This window comes from Amblyraja radiata, chromosome 13 (assembly GCF_010909765.2).
Source record: "Amblyraja radiata isolate CabotCenter1 chromosome 13, sAmbRad1.1.pri, whole genome shotgun sequence".
In the NCBI taxonomy this organism is placed as follows: domain Eukaryota; kingdom Metazoa; phylum Chordata; class Chondrichthyes; order Rajiformes; family Rajidae; genus Amblyraja; species Amblyraja radiata.
Window position 1 is genome coordinate 52,444,201 of NC_045968.1, and position 20,003 is coordinate 52,464,203.

General features: G+C 37.3%; 1 protein-coding gene across 1 annotated transcript in view; it reads right to left on the reverse strand.

Moving 5' to 3' along the window:
• The window catches only part of LOC116979504 (cell wall protein DAN4-like), a 48,438-nt gene that overhangs the window by 2,305 nt on the left and 26,130 nt on the right, over positions 1–20,003 (reverse strand). Inside the window, exons 4-9 of the mRNA XM_033031014.1 lie at positions 15,782–15,877; positions 14,171–14,230; positions 11,124–11,219; positions 8,378–8,437; positions 4,670–4,713; positions 3,784–3,835 (exon numbers count right to left, since the gene is read on the reverse strand). Coding sequence (XP_032886905.1) covers positions 3,784–3,835; positions 4,670–4,713; positions 8,378–8,437; positions 11,124–11,219; positions 14,171–14,230; positions 15,782–15,877 — 408 coding nt within the window. The remainder of the gene's footprint in view (positions 1–3,783; positions 3,836–4,669; positions 4,714–8,377; positions 8,438–11,123; positions 11,220–14,170; positions 14,231–15,781; positions 15,878–20,003) is intronic.

Here is a 20,003-nt window from a genome sequence, read left to right on the forward strand (position 1 = left end):
AATGGATTCGAAAGTTTAGAGTGATTTGGAACCGCCGTGGGGAAATGGAGCTGGCTTCAATGGCTGATCATATTGGACATATTGGACCGTGGAGATTATTTCCATTCGGATTGACACAATTACTCTCTAAGTCTAGGCGGGATTGACAAGAGAAGTTTAATCAATATTTCTTAATTTCCCATGCCCAGATTTGGTGTACTGACATTAATTATTTTATTTTTTATTTGATGATGTGAATTAGCAACATACTATCATGTTAGTTGTAACTGGTGCAATTGATTTACTGATATTTTCCAAATAAAAAAGGATCCACGATAATAGAAATGTTCAATTAATAATTGTCTGACTTAAATTATTGATTTTTTTGACTACGTATGATATTTCTATATAAACTATAGGGTTGATTACTATGGCAACCATTTTTCAAAGTGAATTCCAGATGTTAGGCAACAATATTCTACTCGAGTTATCACTATATTTCTGTTATGCCTTACGACCCATTATTGATTGTCACGTGTTGATCAATAATGTATCTTTTTAAATTTTGATCAGTGAATCCTGGTGCTGCATTGTCCTCATACCTGTTGTTTCGCTGCTGGTGGTGGACGTAGTCGATGCAGGGGCAGTTGTTGTGCTTGGTTCTGAGAATGAAATAAAGATGTGACATTAATGAAAATTGAAAGTGGATTAAACACTTTTTTCTTTCCTAAATGTCCCTGGGTGTTCAAGAAGATGGTATTTTTTTTAATCTGATGATGCATATTAACATCATACAATCATGTAAGTGGTAACTGGTACATTGGATCTGCTACTATTTCCCAAAACGAATAAGCATCGATGTTGTTCACAAATAATAAATTAATAATTGCCTGACTTTCATTATTGGCTTATTTGGCTGCTTGCATGATATTCTAACATAAATTATAACTGATGAGATGTAATGTTACCTAGTATTCAAGGAACATGGGTATATGGGGCAAGCATGCATATGAAGTGGTTGCGACAAGAACAGTTATATTATTCAAAAGAGACTTGGACAGATGAATGGAATAGAAAGTTTAGAGTGATATGGCACCGTCGTGGGCAAATGGAGCTAGCTTCAATGGCTGATCATATTGGACTGTGGAGATTATTTCCATTCTGATTAACACTATTACTCTCTAAATCTAAGAGGGGTTGACAAGCCAAGTGTAATCAATATTACCAAATTACCCATGCCCAGATTTGGAGTACAATTCTAAACTGACATTAATTATTTTATTTTTTATTCTGATGGTGCTGCATTATCCTCGTACCTGTTGTTTCGCTGCTGGTGACGGACGTAGTCGATGCAGTGGCAGTTGTTGTGCTTGGTTCTGAGAATGGAATAAAGATGTGACATCTTTTGGACAGGCGCATGGATTGGAACATTTTAGAGTTATATGGAAGCGCGGAGGCCAATTGGAGCTAGCTTCAATGGCTGCTCAAACGTGGCTTGGACATATTGAGCCGGAGAGACTATTTTCATTCTGTATGACACAATTACTCTCTGAGTCGAAGAGGGGTTGAGAAGATACGTTTTACTATTATTTCTGAATTTCCCTTGCCCAAATCTGGTGCACTAGATGTGACTTATGGTACCTGTCTCTGTTGATGTTGATTCTGTTGTATAAGAGGTCATCATTGTACTTTGGTCTGTGGATGTGCTTTCTGCTGTGGATGTAGATATTGTTGAATCTTCACATATGCAGAGAAATATCAGTTAAAATACATGGCAGCATACTCATGGCTACACATAAAATGTCCCTGGATGTCCAAGAAGATGTAATTTTGTTTTAAATCTGATGATGTATATTAACATCGTACAATCATGTAAGTGGTAACTGGTACATTGGACCTGCTACTATTTTCCAAATCGAATAAGCATCGATGATGTCAAGAAATAATAAATGAATAATTGCCTGACTTTCATTATTGGCTTATTTGACTGCTTGCATGATATTCCAAACATAATCTATAACTGATGAGATGTAATATTACCTAGAATTGAACAAACATGGATATATGGAGCAAGCATCCATATGAAGTTGTTGCGACAGTTATATTATTTAAAAGAGACTTGGACAGATTAATGGATTAGAAAGTTTAGAGTGATTTGGAACCGTCGTGGGCAAATGGAGCTGGCTTCAATGGCTGATCATATTGGACATATTGGATCGTGGAGATTATTTCCATTCGGATTGACACATTTACTCTCTAAGCCTAGGAGGGGTTGACAAGAGAAGTTTAATCAATATTTCTTAATTTCCCATGCCCAGATTTGGCGTATAGTTCTAAACTGACATTAATTATTTTATTTTTTATTCTGATGATGTGTATTAGCAACATACAATCATGTAAGTTGTAACTGGTGCAATTGATTTACTGATATTTTCCAAATAAAAAAGGATCCACGATAATAGAAATGTTCAATTAATCATTGTCTGACTTAAATTATTGATTTTTTTGACTACGTATGATATTTCTATATAAACTATAGTGTTGATTACAATGGCAACTACTTTTCAAAGTGAATTCCAGATGTTAGGCAACAATATTCTACTCGAGTTATCACTATATTTCTGTCATGGCTTACGACCCATTATTGATTGTCACGTGTTGATCAATAATGTATCTTTTTAAAGTTTGATCAGTGAATCCTGGTGCTGCATTATCCTCATACCTGTTGTTTCGCTGCTGGTGGCGGACGTAGTCGATGCAGTGGCAGTTGTTGTGCTTGGTTCTGAGAATGAAATAAAGATGTGACATTAATGGAAATTGAAAGTGGAATAAACACTCCTTTCTTTCCTAAATGTCCCTGGGTGTTCAAGAAGATGGTATTTTTTTAATCTGATGATGCATATTAACATCATACAATCATGTAAGTGGTAACTGGTACATTGGATCTGCTACTATTTCCCAAAACGAATAAGCATCGATGTTGTTCACAAATAATAAATTAATAATTGCCTGACTTTCATTATTGGCTTATTTGACTGCTTGCATGATATTCTAACATAAATTATAACTGATGAGATGTAATGTTACCTAGTATTCAAGGAACATGGGTATATGGGGCAAGCATGCATATGAAGTGGTTGCGACAAGAACAGTTATATTATTCAAAAGAGACTTGGACAGATGAATGGAATAGAAAGTTTACAGTGATATGGCACCGTCGTGGGCAAATGGAGCTAGCTTCAATGGCTGATCATATTGGACTGTGGAGATTATTTCCATTCTGATTGACACTATTACTCTCTAAATCTAAGAGGGGTTGACAAGCCAAGTTTAATCAATATTTCCAAATTACCCATGCCCAGATTTGGAGTACAATTCTAAACTGACATTAATTATTTTATTTTTTATTCTGATGGTGCTGCATTATCCTCGTACCTGTTGTTTCGCTGCTGGTGGCGGACGTAGTCGATGCAGTGGCAGTTGTTGTGCTTGGTTCTGAGAATGAAATAAAGATGTGACATCAATGGAAATTAAAAGTGAATTAAACACTCTTTTGTTTCCTAAAGTATGTAATGAGCAGCAATGAAAAATAAAATGTGAAATAAATTAGTGTGATATGGAACTGCCATTGTCAAATAGAGCTCGATTCAATGGCTGATCATCCGTGTCTTGGACATATTGGGCCATAGAGACTATTTCCATTCTGTGTGACATAATTGCTGTCTGAGTCTAAGGAAGGATGACAAGACAAGCTTGATCATTTGCCCAGATTTGGAGTACAAGGTGATATGCTGTATATGGTACCTGTCTCTGTTGATGTTGATTCTGTTGTATAAGAGGTCATCGTTGTACTTTGGTCTGCGGTCATGTAAGTGGGAACTGATGCAAAGGATTTGCTAGTGTTTTCCAAACAAATAGGCATCCATGATATTAAAAATGAACTACATAAACTATAACTAATGAGATGTAATGTTACCAAGAAAACAACAAATAATTGTATGGATAACAATTTGATTTCTGAAGATATCAACGAATTACGATAAATTACTTAATATAATTTTGTTCTCAGTATTCTGCTTTGATTTGTCACCACATTACGGCACAATGTTTACTGCAGTAGTCTTCAACTGGAAATACTGAAGTTGTGCATGCAAATTTGACTGAGCATTATCTGTTAGGTTGATCTGATAGATTTGTGTAAATCATGTTGAAATAGAAGTATTAATGAACAGAGTCTTTACCCAGGTTGTGTATCTAGTATTGTAGGGCACTGATTTAAGGTTAGAGGGAATAGATATAATAAGAACCTGACCTTATTTTTTCACCGAGGGTGATGGTTGTATGGAGCAGGTATGCAGATGAAGTGATTGAGGCAGGAACAATTATATTATTTAAAAGAGATTTGGACAGGCGCATGGATTGGAACATTTTAGAGTTAGATAGAACTGCCGAGGCCAATTGGAGCTAGCTTCAATAGCTGCTCAACCTTGGCTTGGACATATTGAGCCGGAGAGACTATTTTCATTCTGTATGACACAATTACTCTCTGAGTCGAAGAGGGGTTGAGAAGATACGTTTTACCATTATTTCTGAATTTCCCTTGCCCAAATCTGGTGCACTAGATGTGATTTATGGTACCTGTCTCTGTTGATGTTGATTCTGTTGTATAAGTGGTCATCATTGTACTTTGGTCTGTGGATGTGCTTTCTTCTGTGGATGTAGATGTTGTCGAATCTTCACATATACAGAGAAATATCAGTTAAAATATATGGCAGCATACTCATGGCTACACATAAAATGTCCCTGGATGTCCAAGAAGATGTAATTTTGTTTTAAATCTGATGATGTATATTAATATATAGTCAGATGTAATAATAATCAGATGTAATATTACCTAGAATTGAACGAACATGGGTATATGGAGCAAGCATCCATATGAAGTTGTTGCGACAGTTATATTATTTAAAAGAGACTTGGACAGATGAATGGATTCGAAAGTTTAGAGTGATTTTGAACCGCCGTGGGGAAATGGAGCTGGCTTCAATGGCTGATCATATTGGACATATTGGACCGTGGAGATTATTTCCATTCGGATTGACACAATTACTCTCTAAGTCTAGGCGGGATTGACAAGAGAAGTTTAATCAATATTTCTTAATTTCCCATGCCCAGATTTGGTGTACTGACATTAATTATTTTATTTTTTATTTGATGATGTGAATTAGCAACATACAATCATGTAAGTTGTAACTGGTGCAATTGATTTACTGATATTTTCCAAATAAAAAAGGATCCACGATAATAGAAATGTTCAATTAATAATTGTCTGACTTAAATTATTGATTTTTTTGACTACGTATGATATTTCTATATAAACTATAGGGTTGATTACTATGGCAACCATTTTTCAAAGTGAATTCCAGATGTTAGGCAACAATATTCTACTCGAGTTATCACTATATTTCTGTTATGCCTTACGACCCATTATTGATTGTCACGTGTTGATCAATAATGTATCTTTTTAAATTTTGATCAGTGAATCCTGGTGCTGCATTGTCCTCATACCTGTTGTTTCGCTGCTGGTGGTGGACGTAGTCGATGCAGGGGCAGTTGTTGTGCTTGGTTCTGAGAATGAAATAAAGATGTGACATTAATGAAAATTGAAAGTGGATTAAACACTTTTTTCTTTCCTAAATGTCCCTGGGTGTTCAAGAAGATGGTATTTTTTTTAATCTGATGATGCATATTAACATCATACAATCATGTAAGTGGTAACTGGTACATTGGATCTGCTACTATTTCCCAAAACGAATAAGCATCGATGTTGTTCACAAATAATAAATTAATAATTGCCTGACTTTCATTATTGGCTTATTTGGCTGCTTGCATGATATTCTAACATAAATTATAACTGATGAGATGTAATGTTACCTAGTATTCAAGGAACATGGGTATATGGGGCAAGCATGCATATGAAGTGGTTGCGACAAGAACAGTTATATTATTCAAAAGAGACTTGGACAGATGAATGGAATAGAAAGTTTAGAGTGATATGGCACCGTCGTGGGCAAATGGAGCTAGCTTCAATGGCTGATCATATTGGACTGTGGAGATTATTTCCATTCTGATTAACACTATTACTCTCTAAATCTAAGAGGGGTTGACAAGCCAAGTGTAATCAATATTACCAAATTACCCATGCCCAGATTTGGAGTACAATTCTAAACTGACATTAATTATTTTATTTTTTATTCTGATGGTGCTGCATTATCCTCGTACCTGTTGTTTCGCTGCTGGTGACGGACGTAGTCGATGCAGTGGCAGTTGTTGTGCTTGGTTCTGAGAATGGAATAAAGATGTGACATCTTTTGGACAGGCGCATGGATTGGAACATTTTAGAGTTATATGGAAGCGCGGAGGCCAATTGGAGCTAGCTTCAATGGCTGCTCAACCGTGGCTTGGACATATTGAGCCGGAGAGACTATTTTCATTCTGTATGACACAATTACTCTCTGAGTCGAAGAGGGGTTGAGAAGATACGTTTTACTATTATTTCTGAATTTCCCTTGCCCAAATCTGGTGCACTAGATGTGACTTATGGTACCTGTCTCTGTTGATGTTGATTCTGTTGTATAAGAGGTCATCATTGTACTTTGGTCTGTGGATGTGCTTTCTGCTGTGGATGTAGATATTGTTGAATCTTCACATATGCAGAGAAATATCAGTTAAAATACATGGCAGCATACTCATGGCTACACATAAAATGTCCCTGGATGTCCAAGAAGATGTAATTTTGTTTTAAATCTGATGATGTATATTAACATCGTACAATCATGTAAGTGGTAACTGGTACATTGGACCTGCTACTATTTTCCAAATCGAATAAGCATCGATGATGTCAAGAAATAATAAATGAATAATTGCCTGACTTTCATTATTGGCTTATTTGACTGCTTGCATGATATTCCAAACATAATCTATAACTGATGAGATGTAATATTACCTAGAATTGAACAAACATGGATATATGGAGCAAGCATCCATATGAAGTTGTTGCGACAGTTATATTATTTAAAAGAGACTTGGACAGATTAATGGATTAGAAAGTTTAGAGTGATTTGGAACCGTCGTGGGCAAATGGAGCTGGCTTCAATGGCTGATCATATTGGACATATTGGATCGTGGAGATTATTTCCATTCGGATTGACACATTTACTCTCTAAGCCTAGGAGGGGTTGACAAGAGAAGTTTAATCAATATTTCTTAATTTCCCATGCCCAGATTTGGCGTATAGTTCTAAACTGACATTAATTATTTTATTTTTTATTCTGATGATGTGTATTAGCAACATACAATCATGTAAGTTGTAACTGGTGCAATTGATTTACTGATATTTTCCAAATAAAAAAGGATCCACGATAATAGAAATGTTCAATTAATCATTGTCTGACTTAAATTATTGATTTTTTTGACTACGTATGATATTTCTATATAAACTATAGTGTTGATTACAATGGCAACTACTTTTCAAAGTGAATTCCAGATGTTAGGCAACAATATTCTACTCGAGTTATCACTATATTTCTGTCATGGCTTACGACCCATTATTGATTGTCACGTGTTGATCAATAATGTATCTTTTTAAAGTTTGATCAGTGAATCCTGGTGCTGCATTATCCTCATACCTGTTGTTTCGCTGCTGGTGGCGGACGTAGTCGATGCAGTGGCAGTTGTTGTGCTTGGTTCTGAGAATGAAATAAAGATGTGACATTAATGGAAATTGAAAGTGGAATAAACACTCCTTTCTTTCCTAAATGTCCCTGGGTGTTCAAGAAGATGGTATTTTTTTAATCTGATGATGCATATTAACATCATACAATCATGTAAGTGGTAACTGGTACATTGGATCTGCTACTATTTCCCAAAACGAATAAGCATCGATGTTGTTCACAAATAATAAATTAATAATTGCCTGACTTTCATTATTGGCTTATTTGACTGCTTGCATGATATTCTAACATAAATTATAACTGATGAGATGTAATGTTACCTAGTATTCAAGGAACATGGGTATATGGGGCAAGCATGCATATGAAGTGGTTGCGACAAGAACAGTTATATTATTCAAAAGAGACTTGGACAGATGAATGGAATAGAAAGTTTACAGTGATATGGCACCGTCGTGGGCAAATGGAGCTAGCTTCAATGGCTGATCATATTGGACTGTGGAGATTATTTCCATTCTGATTGACACTATTACTCTCTAAATCTAAGAGGGGTTGACAAGCCAAGTTTAATCAATATTTCCAAATTACCCATGCCCAGATTTGGAGTACAATTCTAAACTGACATTAATTGTTTTATTTTTTATTCTGATGGTGCTGCATTATCCTCGTACCTGTTGTTTCGCTGCTGGTGGCGGACGTAGTCGATGCAGTGGCAGTTGTTGTGCTTGGTTCTGAGAATGAAATAAAGGTGTGACATCAATGGAAATTAAAAGTGAATTAAACACTCTTTTGTTTCCTAAAGTATGTAATGAGCAGCAATGAAAAATAAAATGTGAAATAAATTAGTGTGATATGGAACTGCCATTGTCAAATAGAGCTCAATTCAACGGCTGATCATCCGTGTCTTGGACATATTGGGCCATAGAGACTATTTCCATTCTGTGTGACATAATTCCTGTCTGAGTCTAAGGAAGGTTGACAAGACAAGCTTGATCATTTGCCCAGTTTTGGAATACAAGTTGATATACTGTATATGGTACCTGTCTCTGTTGATGTTGATTGTGTTGTATAAGAGGTCATCGTTGTACTTTGGTCTGTGGTTGCAGAAATTGTCGAATCTTCACATATACAGAGAAATATCAGTTTAAATAGATAGCACCACTCTCATTGCTACATTTGTAAAATGTACCTGGATGTTCAAGCTTATTACTTTTTGTTTAATCTGATGATGCTTATTAACATCATGCGATCATGTAAGTGGTAACTGATGCAATGGATTTGCTAGTGTTTTCCAAACAAATAGGCATCCATGATATTAAAAATGAACTACATAAACTATAACTAATGAGATGTAATGTTACCAAGAACGCAACAAATAATTGTATGGATAACAATTTGATTTCTGAAGATTACCAACGAATTACGATAAATTACTTAATATAATTTTGTTCTCAGTATTCTGCTTTGATTTGTCACCACATTACGGCACAATGTTTAATGCAGTAGTCTTCAACTGAAAATACTGAAGTTGTGCATGCAAATTTGACTGAGCATTATCTGTTAGATTTAGCATTCTCTCTCTCCATAGTTACCTAAATAATCTTGCCCTTTCTGACCAATCAGCTGAAATCTTTTTTTGCACGTCAATAACTATTCCTAATATCCCTTGTTATCTGGAATGTGGCTAGTTCATTTTAGTATTGTTTTTCAAGGCCAGCACTTTGTACAAACTGCAATATGTTTGAGGATATAACCAGTATAAGAGCTGATCTGCACACATATGTTGGGCAGGATTTACTTTATTTCTTGGATTGAAGGAGGATGAAGGTTGATCTGATAGATTTGTGCAAATCATGTTGAAATAGAAGTATTAATGAACAGATTCTTTACCCAGGTTGTGTATCTAGTATTGTAGGGCACTGATTTAAGGTTAGAGGGAATAGATATAATAAGAACCTGACCTTATTTTTTCACCGAGGGTGATGGTTGTAAGGAGCAGGCATGCAGATGAAGTGATTGAGGCAGGAACAATTATATTATTTAAAAGAGATTTGGACAGGCGCATGGATTGGAACATTTTAGAGTTATATGGAAGCGCCGAGGCCAATTGGAGCTAGCTTCAATGGCTGCTCAACCGTGGCTTGGACATATTGAGCCGGAGAGACTATTTTCATTCTGTATGACACAATTACTCTCTGAGTCGAAGAGGGGTTGAGAAGATACGTTTTACCATTATTTCTGAATTTCCCTTGCCCAAATCTGGTGCACTAGATGTGACTTATGGTACCTGTCTCTGTTGATGTTGATTCTGTTGTATAAGAGGTCATCATTGTACTTTGGTCTGTGGATGTGCTTTCTTCTGTGGATGTAGATATTGTTGAATCTTCACATATGCAGAGAAATATCAGTTAAAATACATGGCAGCATACTCATGGCTACACATAAAATGTCCCTGGATGTCTAAGAAGATGTTATTTTTTTTTAAATCTGATGACGTATATTAACATCGTACAATCATGTAAGTGGCAACTGGTACATTGGATCTGCTACTACTTTCCAAATCGAATAAGCATCGATGATGTTAAGAAATAAGAAATGAATAATTGCCTGACTTTCATTATTGGCTTATTTGACTGCTTGCATGATATTCCAACATAATTTATAACTGATGAGATGTAATGTTACCTAGAATTCAAGGAACTTGGGTATATGGGGCAAGCATCCATATGAAGAAGTTGCGACAGTTATATTAATTAAATGAGACTTGGACAGATGAATGGATTAGAAAGTTTAGAGTGATTTGGAACCGTCGTGGGCAAATGGAGCTGGCTTCAATGGCTGATCATATTGGACATATTGGACCGTGGAAATTATTTTCATTCAGATTGACATAATTACTCTCTAAGTCTAGGAGGGGTTGACAAGACAAATTTAATCAATATCTCTTAATTTCCCATGCCCAGATTTGGAGTACAATTCTAAACTGACATTAATTATTTTATTTTTTATTCTGATGATGTGTATTAGCAACATATAATCATGTCAGTTGTAACTGGTGCATTTGATCTACTGATATTTTCCAAAGAAGGAAGCATCCACGATAATAGATATGTTCAATTAATAATTGTCTGACACATTATTGACTTTAACTACTTGTATGATATTTCTACATAAACTATAGGGTTCTGTCATGGATTATGACCCATTATTGATTGTCACGTGTTGATGAACAATTAACCTTTTTAAAGTTTGATCAGTGAATCCCGGTGCTGCATTATGCTCGTACCTGTATTGGGCCATAGAGACTATTTCCATTCTGTGTGACATAATTGCTGTCTGAGTCTAAGGAAGGTTGCAAAGACAAGCTTGATCATTTGCCCAGATTTGGAGTACAAGTTGTAATACTGCATGAGGTACCTGGCTCTGTTGATGTTGATTCTGTTGTATAAGAGGTCATCGTTGTACTTTGGTCTGTGGACGTGCTTTCTTCTGTGCTTGCAGAAATTGTTGAATCTTCACATATACAGAGAAATATCAGTTTAAATACATGGCAGCACTCTCATTGCTACATTTGTAAAATGTACTTGGATGTTCAAGCTTATTATTTTTAGTTTAATCTGATGATGCATATTAACATCATGTGATCATGTAAGTGGTAACTGATGCAATGGATTTGCTAGAGTTTTCCAAACAAATAGGCATCCATGATATTAAAAATAAACTACAGAAACTATAACTGATGAGATGTAATGTTACCAAGAACGCAACAAATAATTGTATGGATAACATTTTGATTTCTGAAGATACCAACGAATTACGATAAATTACTTAATATAATTTTTTTCTCAATGTGCTGCTTTGATTTGTCATCACGTTATGGTACAATGTTTAATGCAGTAGTCTTCAACTGACAATAATGAATTTGTGCATGCAAATTTGACTGAGCATTAGCTGTTAGATTTCTCATTCTCTCTCCATAGTTACCTAAATAATCTTGCCCTTTCTGACCAATCAACTGAAATAGTTTTTTGCACAAGTCAATCACTCTTCCTAAAATCCCTAAATATCTGAAATGTCGCTAGTTCATTTTAGTATTGTTTTTCAAGGCCAGAACTTTGTACAAAACTGCAATATGTTTGAGGATATAACCAGTATAAGAGCTGATCTGCACACAAATATTGTGCAGGCTTTACTTTATTTCTTGGATTGAAGAAGGATGAAGGTTGATCTGATAGATTTGTGTAAATCATGTTGAAATAGAAGTATTAATGAACGGAGTCTTTACCCAGGTTGGTATCTAGTATTGTAGGGCACTGATTTAAGATTAGAGGGAATAGATATAATAAGAACTTGATCTGATCTATTTCACCGAGGGTAATGGTTGTATGGAGCAGGCATGCAGATGAAGTGGTTGAGGCAGGAACAATAATATTATTTAAAATAAATTTGGATAGGTGCATGGATTGGAACATTTTAGAGTAGTATGGAACCGCCGCGGGCAAGTGGAGCTAGCTTCAATGGCTGATCAACTGTGGCTTGGACATATTGTGCCGCAGCGACTATTTTCATTCTGTATGACACAATTACTCTCTGAGTCGAAGAGCAGTTGAGAAGAAAAGTTTTACCATTATTTCTGAATTTCCCTTGCCCAAATCTGGTGCACGAGATGTGATTTATGGTACCTGTCTCTGTTGATGTTGATTCTGTTGTATAAGTGGCCATCATTGTACTTTGGTCTGTGGATGTGCTTTCTTCTGTGGATGTAGATATTGTTGAATCTTCACATATACAGAGAAATATCAGTTAAAATAAATGGCAGAATACTCATGGCTACACTTAAAATGTCCCTGGATGTCCAAGAAGAGGTTATTTTTTTTAAATCTGATGACGTATATTAACATCGTACAATCATTTAAGTGGTAACTGGTACATTGTATTTGCTACTATTTTCCAAATCGAATAAGCATCGATGATATTAAGAAATAATAAATGAATAATTGCCTGACATTCATTATTGGCTTATTTGACTGCTTGCATGGTATTCCAACATAAATTTCAACTGATGAGATGAAATGTTATCTCGATTTCAACGAACATGGGTATATTGAGCAAGCATCCATATAAAGTGGTTGCGACAGTTATATTATTGAAAAGAGACTTCGACAGAAGAATGGATTAGAAAGTTTAGAATTATTTGGAATCGTCGTGGGCAAATGGAGCTGGGTTCAATGGCTGATCATATTGGACATATTGGACCGTGGAGATTATTTCCATTTGGATTGACACAATTACTCTCTAAGTCTAGGAGGGGTTGACAAGACAAATGTAATCAATATCTCTTAATTTCCCATGCCCAGATTTGGAGTACAATTCTAAACTGACATTAATTATTTTATTTTTTATTCTGATGATGTGTATTAGCAACAGTCAGTTGTAACTGGTGCATTTGATCTACTGATATTTTCCAAATAAAAAAGCATCCACGGTAATAGAAATGTTAAATTAATAATTGTCTGACATACATTATTGACTTTGACTACTTGTATGATATTTCTATATAAACTATAGTGTTGATTACAATGGCGACTACTTTTCAAAGTGAATTCCAGATGTTAGGCAACAATATTCTACTCGAGTTATCACTATATTTCTGTTATGCCTTACGACCCATTATTGATTGTCACGTGTTGATCAATAATGTATATTTTTAAAGTTTGATCAGTGAATCCTGTTGCTGCATTATCCTCATACCTGTTGTTTCGCTGCTGGTGGTGGACGTAGTCAATGCAGTGGTAGTTGTTGTGCTTGGTTCTGAGAATGAAATAAAGATGTGACATTAATGGAAATTGAAAGTGTATTAAACACATCTTTGTTTCCTAAATGTCCCTGGATGTTCAAGAAGATGTTATTTTTTTAATCTGATGATGCATATTAACATCATACAATCATGTAAGTGGTAACTGGTACATTGGATTTGCTACTATTTCTCAAAACGAATAAGCATCGATGTAGTTCACAAATAATAAATTAATAATTGCCTGACTTTCATTATTGGCTTATTTGACTGCTTGCATTATATTCTAACATAAATTATAACTGATGAGATGTAATGTTACCTAGTATTCAAGGAACATGGGTATATCCGGCAAGCATGCATATGAAGTGGTTGCGACAAGAACAGTTATTTTATTCAAAAGCGGCTTGGACAGATGAATGGAATAGAAAGTTTAGAGTGATATGGCACCGTCGTGGGCAAATGGAGCTGGCTTCAATGGCTGATCATATTGGACTGTGGAGATTATTTCCATTCTGATTGACACTATTACTCTCTAAATCTAAGAGAGGTTGACAAGCCAAGTTTAATCAATATTTCCAAATTACCTATGCCCAGATTTGGAGTACAATTCTAAACTGACATTAATTATTTTATTTTTTATTCTGATGGTGCTGCATTATCCTCGTACCTGTTGTTTCGCTGCTGGTGGCGAACGTAGTCGATGCAGTGGCAGTTGTTGTGCTTGGTTCTGAGAATGAAATAAAGATGTGATATCAATGGAAATTAAAAGTGAATTAAACACTTATTGTTTCCTAAAGTATGTAATGAGCAGCAATGAAAAATAAAATGTGAAATAAATTAGTGTGATATGGAACTGCCATTGTCAAATAGGGCTCGATTCAATGGCTGATCAGCCGTGTCTTGGACATATTGGGCCATAGAGACTATTTCCATTGTATGTGACATCATTGCTGTCTGAGTCTAAGGAAGGTTGACAAGACAAGCTTGATCTTTTGCCCAGATTTGGAGTACAAGTTGTTATACTGTATATGGTACCTGTCTCTGTTGATTCTGTTGTATAAGAGGTCATCGTTGTACTTTGGTCTGTGGTTGCAGAAATTGTCGAAACTTCACATATACAGAGAAATATCAGTTTAAATAGATGGCACCACTCTCATTGCTACATTTGTAAAATGTACCTGGATGTTCAAGCTTATTACTTTTTGTTTAATCTGATGATGCTTATTAACATCATGCGATCATGTAAGTGGTAACTGATGCAATGGATTTGCTAGTGTTTTCCAAACAAATAGGCATCCATGATATTAAAAATGAACTACATAATCTATAACTAATGAGATGTAATGTTACCAAGAACGCAACAAATTATTGTATGGATAACAATTTGATTTCTGAAGAAACCAACGAATTACAATAAATTATTTAATATAATTTTGTTCTCAGTATTCTGCTTTTATTTGTCACCACATTACGGCACAATGTTTAATGCAGTAGTCTTCAACTGAAAATACTGAAGTTGTCCATGCAAATTTGACTGAGAATTATCTGTTAGATTTATCATTCTCTCTCTCCATAGTTACCTAAATAATCTTGTCCTTTCTGACCAATCAGCTGAAATCTTTTTTTGTACAAGTCAATAACTATTCCTAATATCCCTAGTTACCTGGAATGTGGCTAGTTCATTTTAGTATTGTTTTGCAAGGCCAGCACTTTGTATAAAACTGCAATATGTTTGAGGATATAACCAGTATAAAAGCTGATCTGCACACATATGTTGGGCAGGCTTTACTTTATTTCTTGGACTGAAGGAGGATGAAGTTTTATCTGATAGATTTGTGTAAATCATGTTGAAATAGAAGTATTAATGAACAGAGTCTTTACCCAGGTTGTTTATCTAGTATTGTAGGGCACTGATTTAAGGTTAGAGGGAATAGATATAATAAGAACCTGACCTTATTTTTTCACAGAGGGTGATGGTTGTATGGAGCAGGCATGCAGATGAAGTGATTGAGGCAGGAACAATTATATTATTTAAAAGAGATTTGGACAGGCGCATGGATTGGAACATTTTAGAGTTAAATGGAAGCGCCGAGGCCAATTCGAGCTAGCTTCAATGGCTGATCAACCGTGGCTTGGACATATTGAGCTAGAGAGACTATTTTCATGCTGTATGACACAATTACTCTCTGAGTCAAAGAGGGGTTGAGAAGATACGTTTTATCATTATTTCTAAATTTCCCTTGCCCAAGTCTGGTGCACTAGATGTGATTTATGGTACCTGTCTCTGTTGATGTTGATTCTGTTGTATAAGTGGTCATCATTGTACTTTGGTCTGTGGATGTGCTTTCTTCTGTGGATGTAGATATTGTCGAATCTTCACATATACAGATAAATATCAGTTAAAATACATGGCAGCATACTCATGGCTACACAGAAAATGTCCCTGGATGTCCAAGAAGATGTAATTTTACTTCGGAGTCACGTGACTGACTAGGTGAAGAACCCGCCAGGACGCAAGCGTGACATATCGCTTCACGCATTGCGAAACGACAAGCGGGGTGGAACAACGTTCCCCCGCAGAAGTAATTTTGAAACCGAGACCACAGGCAAGGGAATTACTCTGCGGTCGTTTTTTGTTTCCCATGCTGTGTTTCACAGGAGAAACTATGGACAAGAGTCCACAAGGGCTGCACTGGCTGGAAAGAACCGCGGAGTTGCGGGCAGCTAGCAGCGGCTGACGGCACCAGATCACCGTGAGTGGGATCAGCTTTGCCCGACTTGGCACCCGCACCGGCCAGATCAACACCACGGCCGGGCGGGAAGGCTATACGGAACAGAGCCGTTGACTCTGAAAAGTCGGACTGGAAGAAATGCCGCGGGGACCAGCGTTGCTGGGGCCAAATGGAGCGGCTTATGGAGCAGATGCTCCAATGTGACAGACTCCGGGAGATGGAGTCTAGTCACCATGGGTTATACAAAACACCCACAGCAGCACCTTACGTAGGGCTGCACAGTGCATCCCCCTTGTCAGAGGGGAGTACTGGGGGTCAATTCTGGGCTGACCCTGAAGAGGGGTTTGCTGAACAAACAACAAGTGTGCAGGGGGTGCAGGAAGGAGAAAGAAGGACCTCGATGAGAGGACCTCCTACACTCAAAAACAGCACCCTCACGCACCCACCAGCAGAGCAAGACAATCAGAAGCTGGTGAAAGCTCAAAGGCCGGTCATACAGGACAGCGGTCTTTTTTAGGCCATGGCCCAAACCGGTCTTTGTGGAAAATGCGCAAACCCTAAACCCAAACCCAGACACCGGCGCCTCAACCTCCTCGAAGACTACACAGGAAGGAGTAAACTTTCCACTGGTAACCATGGAGGTAGGTGGGTCTGGTCCCTTACAAATTATAGAAAGTGTGGATAATACACATATCGGTGGAGATTACACTTCTTTTGGGAGGCATGGAGTGCATTAACCAGGGATATACCATTGAATTTGTGCACAAAAATATCCCAATTCAGCATGTACCGAACCGAACGTTCGTACTTTCACGAAAATAAAAATTGGAAGCACATGCTGAACTGGTGAGACTCCACGCTAAGGGGGTTATTGAAAAAAGATGGTGGTTGTCGAATCATCATAGATTTGACCAAATTGAATACATTTGTGCAGTATATTCATTTCAAAATGGAAACCTTTGTTACTGCCAAACAATTGATTTCCACAGGCTACTTCATGGCCAGCATCGACCTAAAAGATGCTTACTATTCAGTGCCTATACGGACTGATCACAGACGTTATTTAAAATTCAACTGGATGGGGCAACACTGGCAGTATGGAGCACTACCAAATGGATTAACATCAGCCCCAGGCTGTTTACAAAAATTTTGAAGCCAGCCCTAGCGTTTCTTCGGAAACAAAAACATATGATCATGGCCTATCTAGATGACATATTGATTGTGGGCTAAACTTTGGAATTAGCCAAACTAGCTGTATCAGCCACCAAACAATTGTTTGAGAAACTGGGGTTTATCATCCATCCAGTTAAATCTAAACTAACGCCTTCCACCATAATGGATTATTTGGGGTTCACTATTGACTCAGTTCACATGTCGGTGACTTTACCAAAGGACAAGGCTACAGTCTTAACTAAGGCCTGCAACAACCTCATTGACATCAGTGAACCATCTATCAGATTGGTAGCAAGGGTGATTGGCAAAGAAGTGGCTGCTTTTCCAGCCACACAATTTGGACCTTTGTATTATCAAAATTTACAAAGGGCAAACATACAAGCACTCAAAATTAATGCTGGTCAATTTCGACAGACCAATGAAGCTACCAATCAAAGCAATTATGGAATTTAAATGGTGGAGGGATAACATTCGACATTGTTCCAGCCCTATCATTATCAGCAACCCCTCAGTGGTGCTACAAACTGATGCCAGTGCACTTGGTTGGGGTGCTACCAATTCCATCTCCAGCTGTGGAGGTAGATGGAATGCACAGGAGGCATCATTACTACAGACACTTGGCATAAACTACCTTGAAATGTTGGGTGCGTTCTATGGCCTAAAGTCATACTGTTCTGGAATATATCACCAGCATGTTAGACTACAGATTGACAATACTACCGTGGTGGCATATATTAACCATATGGGTGGAATCAAATCGACATCATGTGACAATCCGGCTAATACAATTTGGCAATGGTGTATCCAGAGAAATATTTGGATATCAGCTACTTACCGACCAGGTAACCTAAATTCAGTGGCAGACACCAGGTCACGTAAATTCAATGAAAACATCGAATGGATGTTGGATATAAAAGTATTTGCTGATATTGTAGCACGGTATGGAACACCAGATATCGATCTATTTGCATCTAGACTCAATCACCAGTTACCAAACTATGTTACTTGGGAACCAGACCCTGGGGCATCAGCGATAGATGCTTTTTCGCTGCATTGGGGGAAATTGTTTTTTCTATGCATTCCCTCCTTTCTGCCTCATCAGTCGGGTATTACGCAAAATACAACAAGACTCAGCGTCTGGTATTTTGGTAGTGCCCGATTGGCCTAATTAACCATGGTTCCCTGTGATAGTCGACATGGTCTTAGAACCATGTATCACCATCCTGAAACGACCAGATTTGTTGGTTCATCCCGTAACTGGGGATAGCCATCCATGTCATAATACGACAAACTTATTAATTTGTAGAGTTTAAAGAAACCTCTACTGGAACTGGGACTGACGGACCGAACATTGAACATTATCTCAGCGGCTCACAGGCAGTCCACCAAAAAACAATATCTGGTATACATCAGGAAATGGGAGATATATTGTCACAGAAACAACATCACTTACAGCTTGATGAACATAACGTCTGTTCTGGAATTCCTGGCAGGCCTCCATTATGATGAGGGGCTCAGTTACAGCGCCATTAACTGCGCCAGAAGTGCCCTTTCAACATATCTATGGCGAGGATCAGAGCGTCATTCTGTTGGGACTCACCCCCTGGTAACAAAACCTATGAGGGAAATTTTTAATATCAATCCCCCAAGAACCAGGTACTCTCAAATATGGGATGTGAGTCTTGTCCCAACGTTGCTAAGGAACTGGTCTCCAGCAACAGCTCTGTCCCTGCAAAAACTGACGCATAAAACAGTCATGCTGATGGCTTTGGTCACAGTACAAAGGGTACAGTCTTTACATAAGTTAAGGCTGGACAATATGACTTCTTCAACAAGAAATATACCTTTTCATATTCACGAATTAGTCAAACAGAACAGACCATCAGGCCTCAAAATAGAATTTAGGGCTTACCCTATAGATGATCGTCTCTGTATAATAAGACATTTATTGTTAGATATGGAGAACACCAAAAACATCAGAGGCTATGAGATGGCACTACTAATCAGCCACAAGCAACCCCACAAAATAGCGTTGGTTCAAACTTTTCCAGATGGCTGAAACAGGTTTTAACAACAGCTGGAGTGGATACTAACATATTTAAATCTCATTCCACCAGGGCTGCAGCTACATCGGCAGCTATGGAGTTGGACGTACCGATGGACCAAATCCTGGAATACAGCAGGATGGTCAAGGGAAAAAACATTCCAACAATTCTACCATAAACCAGTGGTTAAGCCTGGAAATTTTGCAGAATCAATTTTAAGTTCTGTAATATGATTTCACCCCATGAAATAGGGGCTATAATTTGTTGTTAATAACTTTATCATGGATTTCAATGTCGGATTCATGTTTAAACAAGTTAACACAATTCCTCCCATAGTCAATTAAGGCAGATGTGATGCATGGACTCGTTTCCACGGCATGAAATCACAGAGCTTTGAAATCTTCACGTAGTCACTCACGTGACTCCGAAGTAAAATAGTAAGATTAAACGAGAACTTACCAGTTCGAAGTTTGATCATTATTTTATGAGGAGTAACGTTGAGCGATTACGTGCCCTCCGCTCCCACCCTTGATCATAAAGTTCAACTGGT